The sequence below is a fragment of the Artemia franciscana genome, chromosome 8 (genome assembly GCF_032884065.1).
Source record: "Artemia franciscana chromosome 8, ASM3288406v1, whole genome shotgun sequence".
Classification (NCBI taxonomy): domain Eukaryota; kingdom Metazoa; phylum Arthropoda; class Branchiopoda; order Anostraca; family Artemiidae; genus Artemia; species Artemia franciscana.
Window position 1 is genome coordinate 29,025,462 of NC_088870.1, and position 21,319 is coordinate 29,046,780.

The following is a 21,319-nucleotide window of genomic DNA, read 5'->3' on the forward strand; positions in this document are numbered from 1 at the left end:
GTGACAAAAATAGGACTGGGGTTGTGCAAAGCCTCCCTTCATACTGGATGTCCCAGGGAGTTTTTGCTGTCAGGCTCTAAGCCAGCTTAAGCACTTCGGGATAGACTTGAGAAGATGCAATGGTCACCGTCCTGCAGTGTTATTCAGGACCATTGCTTTTCCTGAGGCCAAAATAACTTCAATGATTTAAAGAACATGAAAATTTGAACTTGGAATGTTCTGACGTTAAAAAAGAATTATCGTTTCAACTTTTTGACTGACGAATGGAGAAAATTAGGAGTTTCAGAAACACATATCCAAAGAGTAGGATGCATGACATTAGGTGATGTAGAATTTGTTTACTGATGCAGGAATGATGGGGTACATTGAAAGAGGTAAGCCTCATGATGAATAAGGAAGCTGCTAAGTCTTGTTTAGGCTGGGAAGGTATTAATAATATTAATACTAATCGCTCATTTTATGACTATAAAATCCAAGGTGTCAACTATAGTAGTATATACCCCTGTAGAGTTAATTGAAACAGATACTAGTGATTCAGATGAATTTTACTTGCAGTTACAGAAGCAAATAGACAGGACCCCAGGTAGAAATATGGTGTTTTTATTAGGATATTTTAACATCCCAGGTCGGTAGAAATAGGGACAGATGGTATCCTAGTCTAAGTAGATTTGGTGTAGGAAAAGAAAACCGCAATGGCACCATACAGTTGCAATTTTGTTGGTATAACAATTGAGCTATAACAAATACGTTGTTTGGTTATAAAATGGCCCATATGTTAACATGGTATTCACTTGATGGTGAGACAGCATACCTTATTGATCACGTTATTGTAAAATGAAGACTGGCAGGATCAATGAACTATATTAGAGCATATAGGAGTGCTGTTATTGCTGTTAGAAGTAAATATCACCATCTGCTAGTGTCTAAGAGTTGAAAATTCGGAAGAGTAACTACCTCCCGGGAACTTATGATGTTAATAGACTACAGGATGAGATTTTGAAAGAAACTTTTCAGAAACAGTTGAAAATTAAACTGGAGTTCAAAATTTGACAATGTGGAAGATGGATGGAATTATTTTACGAAAACAGTTTGTGAACTTGCTGATGGTGTCTTAGGGAAGAAAGTTAGGACTGCAGCTAGGAATACTAGTGATAAAGCTTTATGTTTAATAGTGAGGAGATGGGGCTTGCGCAATAATTATCTGAGTGATAGATCATATGAAAACAAAAAGAATGTAAAGAAAACAGAGAAAGCATTCAGTCCACAGTAGTATATGTTATTTGAAGTGTAAGTTGACTAATGGTTTTAGTTTCTATTGCTAATAAGTTTCTGCAGGTTTGTATGGATTCATAGCAGTTTCTATTTTCTTAAATTTGAGCTTTGGATGATTTTATTTCTGCTGGTTTCAGACTTGGATATTACTTATTAATTTTGTTTGACAAAAGTTTATTTCGGAAAACGTTTTTACAAATTTATTACACAAACTTCCGATAGTCAAAGCAATACGCAAAAGTCGAAAGGTGTTCCCAAGAATAGTACAATTTTTTTAATTTGGTTCGCTTGATTCCATAATTATAAGTGTCAAACGCTTCTAAAACATCAACTAAAATTATTATCAAGAGAATCATCTAGAGTACTAGTAAACTTCGACAACTAATTAATGACATTCAGGTTGTTAAGGACGTCTAAGGACATGTGCCAAAATAGACAACCATAGAAAAAAGGACCAAACGTTTTACATTAAAAATATCGACAATTAACTAATAATATTCAGGTTGTTAAGAATCTGTGCTTAAATAGATACCCATAGGTAAAGGGAACTGAAGTATTTCATTAAAAATATCCTAAAGCGTAAAAAACCAACCTGACCGGGAAAAACCCTAACGCCGTAGAAATACTCGTCCATCAATTTAAGACAGTCAGCATCAAGAAACTCTGACTCATCTGGCTCAACTGGAGGACCTCTTTGCTGCATAGCAGGAGATGAATTTGCACCTTTTCTTGCCAAAGGGAGGCGTAAGTCCTGTGGCAATCTTCCTCTTATATTCTGCAGCTTGTTTTCAACACTGAACGGGAACCTGGAGGATTTTTCTACAGTATGAGCTGCATTAGGCTCTGGTGTTTTTGATTTTTTATCAGATGATGGTTCTCTTAACTTAGAAAGAAACTTAAATGGCGATTTTCCGCGTTTTGACTTATCTGTTGGATCTGGAGTCTGAGCCTTTCGAGATTTATCTCGCTGACCTCGATTAAAATCAACTTCACTGGCTGCACGAGTCATACCACGAACTGAAAGAAAAATGCTCTTTGTACGTACAGAAAACTACAAAACATTTATTAAGCAGCTTCAAAAAAATGTTCTTTCCGGAATACTGATAATCGTTGAATCAAAGTTGTAAGATGTGAAAACAAGTGAATTTGAAAAATATGCCAAGGAACCACACTTAATTTCCATATTCACGAATAAAATAGCAAATATAAAATTCGGACTATATCACTAACAATACCCATTGGGCGAATAAGAGGAAACAAAATAAAAAGAATGTAAGAGGAATTCAATCAACTAAAAGATATAGAATATTTTTTTAATGAATAAAAGTTTTCCAGTAGAAAAACTGGAAAACTTCTCTAAATAACGACAAGTCTGGCCCAAACTCTTCTTTGCTTTTTTTTTTACTTAAAAGCGTCAAAAAATGAGAATCCCTAAGACTTTATATCTATTCATTCATTCAATGTCCATATGCAGCTTTACTTAATCGTCACAAAATCGTTTTTGTTTTTACCTGAATTACTAACGTCGAAAGCAGTAAAACAAAACTTGTATACTAGAGTGGAATGCTGTCACCTAAAACCAAATTCATGGACGCCCAATCACGTCCAAAAAGAGCAATAAAATTCCTATACAGACATGTTGCACTTTTTCCTTAGGGTGGGTATATTCAACTAGCTTCGGGGGAGAGGATCCCACTTTTTTCTTGGCTTAGTTCTAAAAATCTCCAAAGAATCTAATATAAATTACTTCATTATTCTTTCGGTAAAACTTTATTTTTGTTTCGTTATTTTTGAGTGGTATATTTTATTACATTCACAGTAGAATGTGAATGATATGTAAAAGAACTTTTGAATTTGCCATATTTAGAAAAATTTGAAAAAAAACAGCTTCAATTATTGAATTTAAAATAAATCATAACCCTGAAAATGCTCCTCATAGCAAAATAGGAAATATCTAAAATATTCGTAAACTTTAGCTAATTTTCTAAAATTTTGGCAAATTAAAATATATAAATAAAAAATTTATAACCCTGAAAATACTTTGGTCAACTTCAAAAATCGATTGGACTATTTTAAGTTGATTTTGTAATGATTGGTATTCAGTTTTAACAGTAAAGTAGCCTTCGATTATTTCAATATTTATTATAAATGTTCTTTATAAAGAAAATTCACCAGATTTTTCCACAGTGTATTTTAGCGGTCAAGGTATATTTGAAAACAAACGAATTAGCAGCGGTACAAATTCCTCTGCTTACTAGAGCAAACAACCATTAAGATTGAAAAAAAGAAACAATTTTAAAACTCTAGAAAATTGAAAGTTTTGAAAAAGCATGATGTTGCATAGAAATTTACAGAAAATAAGAACCTGTTTTAAACAATTTAAAAATGTAAAATATTTTTAAAACTAATTTTGTAATGGAATGTTTCTCAACAAATTTTAAAATGATTGGCCAAAAATTCCTTTATTTTTCTGGGAATTGTATATTGACCAAAAATACCTGCCCGAAATTGAAAATTTTAAGGAGAAAAGGATAATGTAACCTGGTCTTTCTGGTTTATCTTCGTTAGGGGAAAGCTGCTTGTATGATGTGCCCGACTTTTCATGTCTCACTCCATTAACCATGACTTCATCTGATTCAACTGCATCGTCAAAAGGACGGCTCATATCTAACAAAAGTTGAATTAGTACTAGATGGAATGTAACAAAAGAAATAAGCTAGCACCCAAATAACAACTTAAAAAAACTTAGGATTTGAATATAGAAAATAAATTCATACAAAATTCAGCAGAACCACTGTAGAGATTAAACTTGCCTTAGGTGGTTATAATATCCTGTAACAGTTCCAAATAATACCTTGGGTTTTAATCTTAGGTTTTGCGGTGTATTAACAATAGTGGTCACGTGCCAGAGCTTTTTCTTATATCGTATACTAGCTGTTGGGGTGGCGCTTCGCGCCACCCCAACAGCCCCCCCCCGGCACGCGTAAGTCGTTACGCGCCATTGTAGTTGTGTCCCTGTGTCCCACCTGTCAATATAGATATATATATATATATATTTTTAACTACGTAAAACTTGCGAATATACAACATTCTTGGCTATCCCATTGTCTGTGCATATAAATAGATTATCAGGTTTACCGACTCTTGAACATGCAACATATAATTGTCCATGGGAAAAACAATCTGTATTCAGATCTATACCTCATTATTCTAATGATTGCCCTTGAGCTTTGTTGATGGTGATTGCTAATCGAACATTCCCTCTGTCCCCGTCGTCATTTATATTTCCCCCTTTGCCCCCCGGCGTCCCCGTTGTAGTTGTTTCCCTGTGTCCCGGTCGTCATTTGTGTCCCGGTGTCCCAGTCTGTAATTTCTCTTTGAGTGTCCTGGTCGTCATTTATATTCCCTGTGTCCCGGTCGTCATTTGTGTCCCGGTGCTTTGTTGATGGTGATTGCTAATCGAACATTCCTTGTGTCCCGGTCGCTTTCTCTTTGAGTGTCCCGGTCGTCATTTATATTCCCTATGTCCCGGTCGTCATTTGCGTCCCGATGTCCCGGTCTGTAATTTCGTCAGTCGACAAACATGACGTCAGTCGACACACAAACATGACGTCACTCGACACACAGACAACTTATTTTTATATATATAGATAGTACAAATTCAAATAAATTTAATATTCTCCAATTAACCCCTTCTGCATTATTGTAATTAGTTTCCGAGTAAGGTCTTTTCATTTCAAAGTTCGAGTCTGCAACCTCCGCAGATACGCAAAGCCAACAGTGAACAAAACTTTTGGAAAGGAGTTATATCCATAAAGGATATAATTTTCCAACATAGATGTATGTCATATTTATATTTTTGTATGTATATGGCCCTTGGGCTTTTGAAATACACTTATCTATCTATCTATCAATTAGCTATAGTCGCCCGGGTCACAGCAATTGTCTTTGTGTCGCAAATAGACCAAAGCCCATCATATCGATAAACTGTAGAATCGCTTCGGAAGTTTTTGAGGTGAAACTAGTTATCGAGTTCTTTTTGAAAAACACCTAGATAATTAGGATAGCCTGTTCACAACCTAAAGCAAACGTTTAAACGGTTGCAGAAAGGTAAAATAAAGCATATAACCACTCTCTCAGAGTGTAATAAGGCCAATCCCACTTTTCTTCGACGATTTTGTGACTAATTTTACTTCTTCGTTGCTTGATCCACACATTCCATATATAATTTACGAAAACATAAAACAGAAAATCATTAATATAATAATAGTATATCACAAGTATAAATTCAAGTATTTTGGCATAGGTACATAATGGATGAGTTTGGTTAAATCAGAGACGGGAATTCACAAGGGAAACGAAAGAGTCCTTGCATTTACAACAAACATATCATGATGGATACACACTGATATCCATGTATAGCCAGAGGGTATCCAAACGTAGCCAGCACTTTTTAGTCGACGAAAGAATCGTAGCCAGCATCAAATGAACAGATGAGTTGACCATGAACAGATAATTCATAAGTGATAAGAAGTGTGACTTCATATTTGGCTACGTAGCCAACACTCTATAGTCGATAAAAGAGTCGTAGCCAGCATCAAATGAACAGATAAGTTGACAATGAACAGATGTTTCATAAGTGATAAGATGTGTGACTTCATATTTGGCCACGTAGCCAGCACTCTATAGCTGACAAAAGAGTCGATGTCAGCATCAAATTAACAGATAGGTTGACAGTGAACAGATATTTCTTAAGTGATCAGATGTGTGACTTCATATTTGGCTACGTAGCCAGCACTCTATAGTTGACAAAAGAGTCGTAGCCAGCATCAAATGAACAGATAAGCTGACAATGAACAGATATTTCATAAGTGATAAGATGTGTGACTTCATATTTGACTACGTAGCCAGCACTCCATAGTTGACAAAAGAGTCGATGCCAGCATCAAATGAACAGATAGGTTGACAGTGAACAAATATTTCATAAGTGATAAGATGTGTGACTTCATATTTGGCTACGTAGCCAGCACTCTATAGTTGACAAAAGAGTCAAAGCCAGCATCAAATGAACAGATAGGTTGACAGTGAACAGATATTTCATAAGTGAAGATGTGTGACTTCATAGTTGGCTACGTAGCCAGCACGCTAGAGTTGACAAAAGAGTCGTAGCCAGCATCAAATGAACAAATAGGTTGACAATGAACAGATATTTCATAAGTGATAAGATGTGTGACTTCATATTTGACTACGTAGCCAGCACTCTATAGTTGACAAAAGAGTCGATGCCAGCATCAAATGAACAAATAGGTTGATAATAAACAGATATTTCATAAGTTATCAGATGTGTGACTTCATATTTGGCTACGTAGCCAGCACGCTATAGTTGACAAAAGAGTCGTAGCCAGCATCAAATGAACAAATAGGTTGACAATGAACAGATATTTCATAAGTGATAAGATGTGTGACTTCATATTTAGCTACGTAGCCAGCACTCTGTAGTTGACAAAAGAGTCAAAGCCAGCATCAAATGAACAGATAGCTTGACAATGAAAAGATATTTCATAAGTGATAAGATGTGTGACTTCATATTTGGGTTCAAAATCATCATCAGTGGAAAATAAATCACAATATTTTTACTACATTTCCAAGCTTAAACATAAATTTAAATAACTTTCTAGTTTGAAGGAAATGAATCCAACTTTGAGATGAACTGATATTGTTTTGATCATAGCGTAGGAGCATTAATATGCACTGTAAAATCTCAAAAAATAGCTTAAAATTTTTCGTCAAAAAAAAGCAGAACTTTGACAGCTAATAGTAAACTCGATAACTACATACTAAAAATCACATGATGATTTATTTATAAGTTTTATTTGAATGCATAGCCAACAGGAGCATATAGTGCAACTACCTCCTCTTGCTCTTACTATCACTATATTTACAATTACTTAAAGCTAAGCTGAACTTACTAGAGCCTATAAAGAATGGTACTGTAATACTATTAAATACGCCTAAATATGCCCTACTCGGTGAGAAAAAAAAATCAAGAAAACCAACTAGTTTAAAACCTTTATAATGAACCGCAGAAATTACAAACAGGGAGAACATAAACATCAGGCAAACAAAATGATTCACTTCCATCAAGACTGCTTAAATAAAAGTTCACTGAGGGATGAAGGGGTACTCGGTGCTGCTGACTTCACCGACGACATAGCGTTTGTTGCAGACAAATTCGAAAAGGTCACCAAAGCTCTCCAGGTGCTCTTCGAAGAAGCCTCGAAAGTTGGACTGAAGATCAGCAGGCAGAAAACCTGTTATGCTCCTTAAGCCCAACGATTCCCGTTCTACTGTAAAGGAAGTCAACATTGGGAGCAACCAAGTAGATGTGGTTGAAGGCTTCACTTACCTTGGATCTATTCTATCGAAAGATGGCTCGATCACAAAAAAGCTTACATCTTGAACAGCCAAAGCCTCGGAAATTGTCGGGAGGCTGAACAGCATCTGGCGAAAGCCAAATATAAGCCACCATACCAAAATGTACATTTACAATGCGCCAGTCAGCACCACGCTGCTATATTGAGCGGAGAAATAGTCAGCTACAAAATTTATCATTAGCACCGTCAATGTCGCACAGACGGAGTATCTTCCAAGGATCAAGGGACTTCACTAGACTGACTACGTTAGCAACCCAACCCTCCTGTAACGCACTACACAGACTACCTTCTCGACCCAGCTTGCCCAGCGTACTTTTCGATGGTACAACCACCTCCTTCGTATGCCACGCAACGCCTCAGCACAGATCACATACGACTTCGACCCCACCCTGCATGGATGGAAGTGACCCAGAGGACTACCCTCACCAGGTGGAAAGATAAAGCCAATGAATTCCTCGCCCAAGCCCGCGTCCTAGTGGAAGAAGCTGCGAGCCTGGCAAGCGATAGGTCAACCTGGAGGCGTCTGGTCTAGTAATTCTCTATGCCAAAGCCTCGGCAGAAGTCTTAAGTAAGTCAAGTAAGAGGAAGGGGGATCCTATACATTTTTCAGAGGGATAAAAGTTTCTATCTTTTGTCCGAAAATTTGAATAGTTTTTAATATAACAAATCGTGCACTTTACCCTTCGAGGGAAGGACTGCCTCCTCCTTGGAGACCTTAATTCTCTATTCTGTCTTTTAGATGACATAGAGTTGCAGACCACCGAGTCCAGTAAGTGCACAAATTTACAACCATACCTAAGCAAGGAGGTCACTCTCAATGCTCAATGACCTCGATTTTCGAAGATGATACATACTACAAAAGAAATTTGCTGCGTTATCCATATATTTTTATTCAATATCTATATTCAAAGTCAGCATTATAAACTTACCATCGACAATAGTTGGTTGTGGTCTTGACATGGCTTCCATCTTAAGTCGCTTTTGTCTCACTTTTATTTCTTGCCATCTTCGCCCTTTTTCTTGCTCGCTTGAAATAGAAATCAAAGAAAAAAAACAAATCAGATCGCTTTCATCGACAGAAATCTTCTTTCTTTTTTTATATGAAAGTCAAAAATACTTAATGCTAAATTTACGAAACGGTAAAGTTTCTAGGAAGTTTCTACAAATTATCAGAAAAGCATCTTATACCACGAAATCGAAAATCTTATACCACGAATTTGGCAGGCTTATATATAGATTATGATAGTGAGCAGGATAGTATGATTATGATCTGTACAACGTTTACTTAATCAAAAGGAAGAATTTGAAAAGTTTTACTTAGAGTTGGATCTTTGATAAAACAGTTAGTGCTTTTAAGTTTAAAAATGCAAAGAAGCATAAAAAAAAACTTCAAATACAAAATATCTACTATGTAGTCTTTATTATACAACAACTTTTATGGAGCATTTCAATACGAAATCAGTTATAAATTTACAAAGCATTTCTGAATATTGGATTTTTTTTTTTATGCCTTACAATGGCCAAAACTAAAAGCTTCTAAACAACTGTCATGAGAAATGTCATAAGATCTATGAAATATGGGATTTACAAACAAAAAAAAATCTTAAATAGATTACTTTCAAATGGCAAGTTTAACCTTAATAAAAAATGAATATTCATAAGCAAATATAAAGCATAAAAAAACTACCGTTTAGAAATTAATGTTGGAGAAATTAAAAAAAGCTTTCGGGAAAGGTAACTAAAACCGCTGCGGTTTGTTTTTGTAAAGAAAGTCCCACGATTTAAGGCAAAATGGTATAACGTTTGTTCTAAAATCTTTATGGAATAGTAAACTTTTCTTTTTTTTTGTCAAGAAAATCACAATATAGGAAAAAACTAAAAGAAAGCAAGATAGTAAAAAGAAAAAAAAATACTGCATTAACTGGCAAGTAACTAAATAAATTCAACGTTTATATACATTTTGTCCAATTTTCCTGTACATTTATATTTTTCCAGAAGACGTAAGGATCAAGAAAGCTTAAAAACTATAATAAACTGAATATTTACCTAATGAATTCGTTTCGGAAAGAAACTGGCAAACACAACCTAAGAAACTCCCAGTTTGCTTTTTCCATTGTTTCAAATGTCTTGTGAGATATTTTGAGACATGGCGGTGAATCTGAGCCAGCGGGTATTCGGGTAACATCAATTTTCGAATCAAAAAACTCTTCATTGTTTTCAAAAATAGGTTGATCCTTCGTGTACCAAAAAGTCATTGGACGAGTCATGTTCCTAAAAAAATTTGTACATACAACAAAATAATCCCTAAATCGTTTAAATAACTCTCTCTTGCTGTTCTTCCCTCCCAACCTCTCTCTCTCTCTCTCTCTCTCTCTCTCTCTCTCTTTCTCTCTCTCTCTTTCTTTCTCTTTTTTTCTCTCTCTCTCATATTTGCATTTAAAAAACATGCTTAAATTTTATACAATAAGTTCAATAAGGTTAGAGTACTTACACACAAAAAGGTTCATAGCCTTCTTGAAGGCCAAAGGTAGTGAAAAATTTCAAGCCGTTTACACCATGGCCAAATACAAACTTGGCTCTTTGGCCAAAACCAAGAAGCAGGGGACAAAACTATCCCCTTGGACATCGGAAAATAATGATTCACTACCAATCGCAATCGCAATATAATCCTGAATAAGGCTTATGCCAGCTTTGCCTCTCACTCAGACTATCTGTCCTGGCTTCATCTCCAATTATCCAGGGCTTGATCGCAACTTGATTTTTATCCTCCCTCCCAACCTCTCTCTACTCTCTCTGTCGTTCTCTTTTTTTTTCTCTCTCTCTCTCATATTTGCATTTAAAAAATGTGCTTAAATTTTTATAAAATAAGTTCAATACGGTTAGAGCACTTATACACAAAAAGGTTCATAGCCTTCTTGAAGGCCACAGGCAGTGAAAAATTTCAAGGCGTTTACATCATCGCCAAATACAGACTTGGCTCTTTGGCCAACGCCAAAAGTGCAGCAGGGGACAAAACTATCGCCTTGGACTTCGGAAAATGTTGATTCACTACCAATCACAATCGCGATACAATCCTGAATAAGGCTTATGCCAGCTATGCCTCTCACTCAGACTATCTCTCTTGGCCATATCTCCAATAAGCCAAGGCTTGATGGCAACATGATTTTAATCCTCCCTCCTAACCTCTCTCACGTTCCCTCTCTCTCTCTCTTTCTTTCGCTTTTTTCTGTCTCTCTCATATTTGCGTTTAAAAAACATGCTTAAATTTTGACTCAATAAGTTCAATACAGTTAGAGCACTTACACACAAAAAGGTTCATAGCCTTCTTGCAGGCCACAGGTAGTGAAAAACTTCAAGGCGTTTACATCATGGCCGAATACAAATTTGGCTCTTTGGCCAATACCAAGAGTGCAGCAGGGGACAAAACTATCGCCTTGGACATCGGTAAAGGCTGTTTCGCTGCCAATTGCATCCATCATAAGTTCACCATTGAGAGAGAAACCTATAAAAGATTTCCTAGTCAGCCATCATAGCCACGCAAAAATACAGTTAACCCAGTCTTAAAGACTAACTTTGCATGAAGGATTACAAAGAAAATCATAAAATTTCAGTTAGAGAATATTTTTGTTATATTTTTACTTACTGAAGACACATAAAGTAAAACTTGAATTTTGAAAAAAATGAATTTTTAATTTTGAAGAATACTAAATAACAAGCTTATACCCTGTCCCCTGGACTTGCTTGGACAAGGAAAACTATCTGGCAACGAAAAGCGTCAATCGACCTCAGAAATTTCTTCTCATTTATGATACGGACCCCGGCATGTCCCCGGATATCCTGACGACGGCGGTCAAACCACCCAAAAATTAAACCTCCTTGAAAAGGTAAAAAAAAAGTAAAGAGTACGGCATTAGACTTTACAGTCTCTACCGGTGGTGCTGATCTCCGTTTCTTGGCCCTTCAGCCAGGAAGTGCAATGGGGGGGGGGCAACCATCCTGTGCTTTTGCACCCTTCCTGTTTACCTTCCCCAGATTTCTCCAGATACCCATTTAGAGCTGGGTCGACTCTTGCTGAGCTTACAGAGTACCTCCTTGAAGAGTGGTATGAAAATTGCTACTTGGAACATTCTGACTTTGAATTGACAAGAAGCTGCCACGAGGAAGGACGCTGGAGCTGTGTACAAACACTTACTTGACCTCTCCGGTCAGTGTCCTCCACCAATAGAAATTGTACTATCTGTGGACGAGGTACTCCTTGAAGAAATAGTGTCCAACCTTTCAAAGTGGAACAAACACTGTTCATCTTTGCTTAATGCGTCCCCTCTCTCCATCTGTAGAGACTCTTGCCATCCCCCAACCTGTGATTTATAAAAACCTCGTTTTAATGTTGATTAAGTCATTCTTAGTGGTAGAAATTAAAAATGCTGGGAAGAAACGGAAAAATCGCAAAGCTCCTGGCATCTGTGGAATCACCGCGGAGCTACTTAAAAACGGCGGTGGCACTATCCTGTTATGGCTTCAAATGCTATTCAATGCAATACAGGACTCAGAGATCATCCCGAAAGACTGGCGTACGGGAGTAATCCTACGTCAATGGAAGAGAAAAGGTTCCAGGAGGGAGTGCAAGAACTATAGTGGGATAACGATCCTCTCGGTACCAGGCAAGCTCATTTCTATGGTTTTGTTTCAGCGATGTTTTGCACACCTCTAACGGAAGCGCAGATTAGAGCAGGCTGGTTTTATGTCTGGCCGATCAACTACAGAGCAGATATCCTCTATAAGACAAATCATCGAGAAGGTGAACAAGTTCCGCCAGCAGGCTTTCCTTGCTTTTGTCAATTTCAAGGTAGCATTCGACTCATTTGATCGCGATTCTCTACGTAATATCCTTTTTAATACTGGTCTCCTGTCAAAATATGTCCGCCTACTCTGGACCATGCATCAAGAGACTGAAAGGTGTGTGTAAGTGAATGGTAGACGGAGCACGTTCTTTGCAGTAAGAACAGGAGTCAGGCAAGGTTGTTCAAATACTCCTGAGCTATTTAACTGTATTATTGATCATGTTATGACTCGCACAACCCGGAAGTTGAGCTTTGGTCTCAAGTAAGGGGATAGAGTTTTCACTGATTGTGACTATACTGATGACATAGCACTAGCCACCAGCTCAAATTCACAGCTGCTGATGGCTCTAGACACGCTTATGGGTGAAGCTGCCAGGAAAGGACTATCCATTAACTGGAAAAAGGCGAGTCATGGTAGTGCGGCCAAAGTCAGACGCCGATAATTCTAATTACTTAGTCTCTAGAAACCAAATCCAAATGGTTGACCACTTCACTTATCTTTGTTCTATTATATCATCGGATGGCTGTATCGACCATTAAATTGCTGCCGAAGCGGACAAGGCCTCTATCGTTTTCGGTAGATTGAGCTATATTTGGAAGAAGCCAATGATCAAACAAGCCGCCAAAATAAAGATCCTTGAAGGGTCAGTCTATTTGATCCTGTTATACGGAGCTGAAACTTGGCCTACAACTTCAGCTATCCAGCGCCGTACATCCTTCAATCAAGTGGCTTCAGACAATCAAGGGAATCCGATGGACAGAGTTTGTCAGCTACTACCGCCTACGTAGTATGCCTTCCCACTCATCTTTGACACACCCGGTTCCCCAGCGGAAACTTCGTTGGTTTGGACGTCTTTAGCGATTGCCTACCAGCACTCCGGCTCAGATTCTTTACGACTTTGATTCAACTACTAGTGGCTAGAAGCGTACAAGAGGAAGACCCAAGTTCCGGTGGAAAGATAATCTTGGGAATATCCTGGATCAGACCACCTTTGCTGCAGACCGCCCAACGAGGAGAAGGCTGACAACGCTCTCAACGCCACCCCGGCATGAGGATTAAGTAAGTAAGAAAGTAGTAAGAAAGAATTTTAAATTCAGACACTAATCGTCTGTTAGTGATAAATATTCAGACACCCTAAAAAATAGAAAACGCAAGAACATTAGGGATATCCAGAATAGCTGCTTAGCTATAAATAGCTTAAATAAAAATATAAGGGAAACAAATTTTTGAACTATTTTTATATTTCATGAAATTAAGTTTACAAAATTAAAACTATCTTTGTATGAATTGTAAAATAATGGGATTTAATAAAGCAGTCATTAAATAAAATTGTTTGAAAAATCGCTGCTGGTATGGAAGTTGAACCCAAGATTCCCTGGTGACTAGGCGAGGCTGCCGAACCTGAACCAACAGGCACACCATATATGTAAATCATTCTTGTAGAACTCTCTGCAGACACCAAGCTCTTTCGCTAACCATACACATTTAAATTCCTTGCATGATTCTGATTATAGCTAGTCTGATATTCAATTTTTTTTACAAGAATCTAATCTTTTTGAGTAGAATGGACCATTTGAACAATTTGGGACCCTTGTTACATGGGCAGCACAGATTATGCCCTCGTCAAAGTACATTCTGTGGACCTTTAAACCATTTTAAGCAAAGTAAATATCTCAAAATTCATCCGTTGCCATAGCCGGCTTTTGGCATGTCCGGAGGGGATGGGACAATTGGGGATAGTTGGCTACCCTTCGATCCCTTATGACGAGTAAACAGATTAAATTTAAAATCTCAGATGGAATAGCACCCTCCGATGTTTCTATGACCATTCGTTCTATATATATATATATATATATATATATATATATATATATATATATATATATATATATATATATATATATATATATATATATATATATATATATATATATATATATATATATATATATATATATATATATATATATATATATATATATATATATATATATATATATATATATATATATATATATATATATATATATATACTAACAGCTCACCACAGCACCAAGTCGCCTGGGGCCGACACAGCTATACACGCTCCTCCTCCATCCCAATCTATTCAAAGCTTCCATCTTTACTTCCTCCCAGGAAGTTCCAATTTCCTTTAAATCTTTCGTTATGACATTCTCCCACTCACGCCACGGACAACCTGCTTTCCGTTTAGCCCTAGACGGTAGGCCAAAAAGGATAATCTTCGACAATCTGTCATTCTGAATCCGCAAAACGTGCCCTAGCCATCTCAACCTTTCTCTCATTGTAGCCCTAGAAATCGGGATGGTACCACACTTTTCTTACGGCCAACTGTTTGAAATGCGGTCATTCAGCCAAATACCCAGAACAAACCGTAGGCAATTTCTCCGGAAAACATCTAGCAAATATTCAACCACTTTTTGGAGCGCTCATGCTTCAGAGCCATATTTGACCACTGTCATCAATGTAGCTTCCAAATTCTAATCTAAGTTTGTAGACTTCTCTTCCTGTTCTTCCAAAAAATGTTTCTTAACATTAATTTTTAAACCTATGCTAGCTCCCTGAATTCGTAAAACCTCTAAGAGTTCATTCATTTTGCTCAAACTTTCATCTAGGATGCTTAAATCATCAGCATAATCTAAGCCCAGGAGAGTGTCTCCTCCTCATTTGATTACGAGGTCTCCCAGTGCCTTTCCTGTGTTCCTTATGACAGATTCTATCAAAATGGTCCATATAAAGGGGGATAGAACACAACCCTGCTTAACTTCTGATTTAATACAAAACCAGCTGCTAACCTCATTCCCTACCTTAACCACAGCAGTGTTATTCTCGTACATAGCACTAGTCACTTTAATGTATCTGTCTGGAAGACCATACAATGATAAGATCTTCGCTAAAGCTCTTCTATCAACACAATCAAACACTTGCTCATAATATATAAAACTGAGAACCAAAAGTGTTTGATAACTCAGGAACTTCTCAATCATTAACCTAAGAGTAAAAACTTGGTCGACACTCCTTTACCTTTTCTAAATCCGTGCTGTTCTTCTCTTATAACTTTGTCTATAGTATATCTCAGTCTAAAAAGTATCATATTACTAAGTGATTTGCTAACTACAAAGACCAGACTAATGCCAAGATAATTACCACACTCATTCTTATCACTTTTCTTAAACAGCGGTTTAATTAGGGTTTTCCTAAAATCTCTGGGTACTTCCCATTTTCAAAAATCATATTAATAATCTTAAATAACGTCTAACCTCAGAGCCACCATATTGAAGAAACTCATTTACCATACTTTCATCATCTGGATCCTCTATACTTTTTAAGCCCTTTAGTACTTTCGCTAATTCTTCCTCACAAAACAAACCTTCCTTCACATCCGAGGTATCACAAACCTTTTCATTTTCCTCTATATCTTTTCCTGCAACTCTATCTCAGTTTAGAACAATTTCAGAACGTTCTGTCCATCTCTCTTTAACTCTTTTCTTATCACTAATTGTGGCCCCTCTCCTATCTTTAACTAGTACAAGTCCAAATTGACTACTCCCTCTCAACACTCCTAGCTTTCTTCCCTAAGCAACTTCACAATTTGTTTTCCTGAAATTATTCCATCCATCTTCCACACTGCCAAATTTTAAACTCTACCGTTTGGTACTCTACTGTTCCAGGAAAGTTTCTATCAGATTTTCATCCTGAAGTCTACCAACATCATAACTTCCTGGTAGATATTTACCCTTCCTAAATTTCATTTTTTAATTAACCCTAAACACTAGTAGATGGTGATCTTTACTTTTAACATCAATAACAACACTCCTATATACCCTAGTATCTTGTATTGATCCTTCCAGTCTTGGGTTTACAATAACATTATCAATAAGGTTTTCTGTCTTACCATCACGTAAATGTCATCACTAATGGGCCATTTTATGACCAAACACAGTATTGATTATAACTAGATTGTTATACCAGCAAAATTGCAGCAATCTATAGCCATTACTGTTTTCGTTTCGTACACCAAATTTACCAGGACTAGGATACCATCTATCCCTATTTCTACCGACCTGGGCGTTAAAATCTCATAACAAAAACGACATATGAGAACGACAAAAATGACAAAAACGACACCTGAGACCCTGTCTATTTGCTCGTGTAACTTTAAGCAAGATTGATCTGAATCACTAGTATCTCCGCCAGTTGTTTCTACAGGGGCATATACTACTATAACTGATACCCTAAACTTTTCAGCGTTTTTTTCTATTATTAATGCCTTCCCAGCCTAAAAAACACTTAGCAGCTTCTTTATCCATGATCAGCCCTACTCCCGGTCTATGCACCCCATTCTTCCTACCTGAGTAAATAAATTCTATATCACCTAGTTTCTTGCTTCTTACCCCTGGGATATGAGTTTCTGAAAACCATAATGAGTCCAGTTTGAATCGTCTGTATTCGTCCGTCAAAATGTCGATAGATGGGACTAGTGAAAAATTACAAAGAGTCTTAATGTCCTAGATATAAAGCAAAGCTATCTTTGCCACATGAGGAGCTGTTTGAGGCTGCGACTTCAAAGTTTGAACCCTTTCAGAGTCTTTTCCCGTTTTCATACAGTTAATGGTAATATTTTCTCATTTTTTCTACATTTCTTAGCTCTACTTTTACTTCTGGTTTAAAGTGGGTCATATATAAATTATTATATTGTAGTGTCTAACTCTACATAAGGAGTTGCTGTGTTCCTTGCAAGTTCTATTCAGCACTCACAAGTTTTTTAGTTTGGTTCCAAGGGGTGAGGCCTCTGAAGAGGCTTCTTTTCTCTTCCTTTTCCCTGTGTTAGAAAAAACATAAAACTTTTCCAGTAAATATATTCTTTTATTCTTATCACTTTACAGCTCTGGTTCCTGGAGAGAAGGGAAAGTCAGAGGTAGTAACGGAAAAGTACTTCAAGGATGATTTGTTCCCAGTTTTCTTCCGTATCGACTTGCATTTTCCTAGCCTAACGATAATTAAAAAAAAAAAATCCTGAAATAATACAACAACTAAGAGCTCATATAGCACTTGTGACGAGGTCGAAAGAGCCAAGAACCAAGAGCTCTTATGGGATGAGTTCTAGCAAAATTCTAAGAATCAGTAGATTATTTAAAAGTAGAATCATAGGCTTAATACCGGTCGGGATTTAAAATAAGAGCTTTGAGACACGAGGTCCTTCTAAATATCAAAATTCATTAAGATCCGATCACCCACTCGTAAGTTAAAAATGCCTCATTTTTCCTCTCCCTTCAGCCCCCCCCCCAGATGGTCGAATCGGAGCCACTCCTTCGTAAGTTAAAAATACCTCATTTTTTCTAATTTTCAGAATTAACCCTCCCCTCAACTCCCTCAAAGAGAGCGAATCCATTCCGTTGATGTCAATCACGTATCTAGGACTTGTGCTTATTTTTTCCTACCAAGTTTCATCCCAATCCCTCCACTCTAAGCGTTTTCCAAGATTTTAGGTTTCCCCCTTCAACTCCCCCAAATGTCACCGGATCCGGTCTGGATTTATATAAGAGCTCTGAGACACGATATCCTTCTAAATATCAAACATAATTAAGATCAGATCACGCCTTAATTTAATCTAATCTAGTCTTGTCCCTGATACGCCTGCCAAATTTCATCGTCCTAGCTTATCTGGAAGTGCCTAAACTAGCAAAACCGGGCCAAAAGACCAACAGAACTTACGATCGCTATATGTCACTTGGTAAACACCAAGTGCCATAAAAAAACATGAGCTAAGAGCTCATATGGCACCTGTGACGGGGTCGGAAGAGCTAAGAGCCAAGAGCTCATATGGCATGAGCTCTAGCAAAATTCTAAAAATCAATAGATTGATTTAAAAGAAAAATTAGAGGCTTAATGCCCGTCGGGATTTAAAATAAGAGCTATGAGACAGGAGGTCCTTCTAAATATCAAAATTCAATAAATTCCGATCACCTGCTCGTAAGTTAAAAATAAATACCTCATTTTTTTCTAAGTTTTCCTCTCCCTTCAGCCCTCAGATGGTCGAATCGGTTAAAACGACTTTATTTAGTCAACTTGTGCAGGTCCCTGACACGCCTACCAATTTTCATCGTCCTAGCACGTCTAGAAGCACCGAACTCGCCAAAGCACTTGATCCCTCCCCCCTAACTCCCTCACAGAGATGGGATCCAGTCCGGTTACGTCAATCACGTTTCTAATACATTTGCTTATTCTACCCACCAAGTTTCATCCTGATCTCTCCACTCTAAGCGTTTTCCAAGGTTTCCGGTTTCCCCCTCCAACTCTTCCCAATGTCACCACATCTGGTCGGGATTTAAATTAGGAGCTCTGAGACAAAATTCCTTCTAAATATCCAATTTCATTAAGATTCGACAACCCGTTCTTAAGTTAAAAATACCTCAATTTTTTTAATTTTTCCAAATTGACAATCCCCCAACTCCGCCAAAGAGAGCGGATCCAGTCCGGTTATGTCAATCACGTATCTAGGACTTGTGCTTATTCTTACCACTAAGTTTCATCCCGATCTCTCCACTCTAAGCATTTTCTAATATTTCCCATTTCCCTCTTCAACTCCCCCAATAACGTCGGATACGGCCGGGATTTAAAATAAGAGCTCTGAGACACGAGGTCCTTCTAAATATCAAATTTCATTAAGAACCGATCACCCATTCGTAAGTTAAAAATACCTCAAATTTTTCAATTTTTTTTCTCCGTCCAGCTCCACAGATGGTCGATCGGTCATCACTTATCTAACTTTAAATGGAGAGGGAACAAGGGCGTAAAGATCTTTTTTTGGTTATACTTTCTTAAGCAATGTTTTTTTTTGTTTCAAGCAAGATGCGACATTCCATCAATTACTGTATGACATATCATTAGTCTCGGCGATTAAATATTTACTGATTGTATGGATTGTTAGCCTATTTGAAAGACAAGAATTCTCAATTGCCATCAATGATTCACAAGACAAAGAACAACTAATGACCTTATGTTTATACTTTTGTAGTTGTTAGCCTACCTTAATAACCAACCTTCTTTCATGTGTTATGTTTATTAATCTTTACTTGGAAACTTTTTGTCAAAAATCACAAGAATTTAGCGCTTAAATTGAGACTAAAGTATGCTCTTTCTGGTCTATAAATTATTAATCTTTAATCCATTTGAATTTTGTTTTTTCGTTTGAAACTATATAGCTCTTTTTTTTTACCGTCAATCATCGTAATAGTTCCTTTTCAAAATTCACATTATCTTTAACTTATCCGCAGTAGAGTTGGCAGTAATCCTCACGAGCATCTGGATCCAACACATCAAGGCATCTTCCACACTGAGGCTCTAGAAGGAAGGTTGAAAACCCCATTACGACTCATTTAATTTCGTACGAGCCTACTTATTTCCTAAACTATATTTCCGACTCCTTCATCAAATTTATCTTACTGACTACTTTCACACCAGCAGAACATAAGAGAATTTCGTAATTCCTCCAGTTCAGGAAAGAGTGGATCTAACTTACAAGGACAAATCTGGGATTTTTATTCGGAGGGGGGGGGGGGGGTAAACATTTTTTAAAACGCATCAAAAAAAATTTATTTGAATTTTTTTTACAATTTTACAGAAGCAGACAATCTTTTTTCTTGGGGGGGAGGGTCCAAACACGTTAACCCTCTCTCCCCTGCATACGGCCTTGTTAACTTATTTATTAAACTTAGAAATTGAGGTTTCTTTCGTTAAGAGTTTATGCAACTTTATCAATTAGATTTTGTGTCCTTATAGAATAAAAAAAGAAAAACTCCTTCTCTTCCTCAGGATAAACATTACCTTAACATCTTGAACAACGTCATAAACTTAACTTAAGTATTTTTACTAGCATGCCATTGCCGAAAGAAATAAGAAGTATTACTTACTAATAGTCTTGTCAACAAGATCAAGAAACACGCCGATAACGTCGCCTAGTTCTGTGATATGTCCATAGTTTTCATACAATCCCATATAGGCTTTCTCCTCCTTAGAAAGGAAAGAAAATACACAGGGTAAATGAAAGGTATGAGGTTGCATTCACAATTGAAACTGTTTTTACCTTACAATTCCCGTCATCCAGCAAACAAGTTTCTAAGTGGAAAAAATTTATGAAACAACACAAAGGATAAATGAAATTGAATTTGAAAATTCAGGTTTAGCAATACATTAGTAAAAGCGATTATGAACCATCCTCTGGTCCAGCATGGGAGAGCTTCATAACCGCATAAATGTCACAAATACATAAACTATGAGGCTCAACTGCATTCATCAGACCATATCAAGATGTTGGATGCATAGAAGCACTCCAAAAGGTTTAGATAACACAGGGTAGTAGCACTCTCAAATAGAGGTAGCAGCATTGTCAAATAGGATTGGGTATATTAGGAATTTCAATATGTCGTAGTCCAGGCCTGCGCACATGAATTGTTTTTGGGGGAGGGGAGAGAAGGGGCTGTAATAGTAAAATTGTTTTTGGAGAGGGGGTATTAATAAAGCAAGCACACATATTATTTTATAATATAAATAAGAAGTGCCCAACCCCCTGAGTACGTTCCTGTCACAGCCATCACTTATTTTCTTTCCTCTGAGCTGCCCATTTTCTTCTGGGACAAGAATAATAACAGAAAAATAATAGATAACATTTTTTCCTTAAGATAAATTTTTTTTGAAAATCTCGGACTAGCTTGTTCTCTAGAATTAGTTTTAAAGGGAAGTGTTCTGATATT

At 37.0% G+C, this 21,319-nt stretch overlaps 1 protein-coding gene across 1 annotated transcript in view; it reads right to left on the reverse strand.

Moving 5' to 3' along the window:
* The window catches only part of LOC136030251 (ryanodine receptor-like), a gene marked incomplete in the record, with an annotated part of 328,739 nt that overhangs the window by 185,664 nt on the left and 121,756 nt on the right, over window positions 1-21,319 (reverse strand). Inside the window, 6 exon segments of the mRNA XM_065709092.1 lie at window positions 1,865-2,289; window positions 3,814-3,939; window positions 8,636-8,733; window positions 9,753-9,977; window positions 11,010-11,208; window positions 20,480-20,579. Of these exon segments, the coding sequence (XP_065565164.1) occupies window positions 1,865-2,289; window positions 3,814-3,939; window positions 8,636-8,733; window positions 9,753-9,977; window positions 11,010-11,208; window positions 20,480-20,579 (1,173 nt within the window).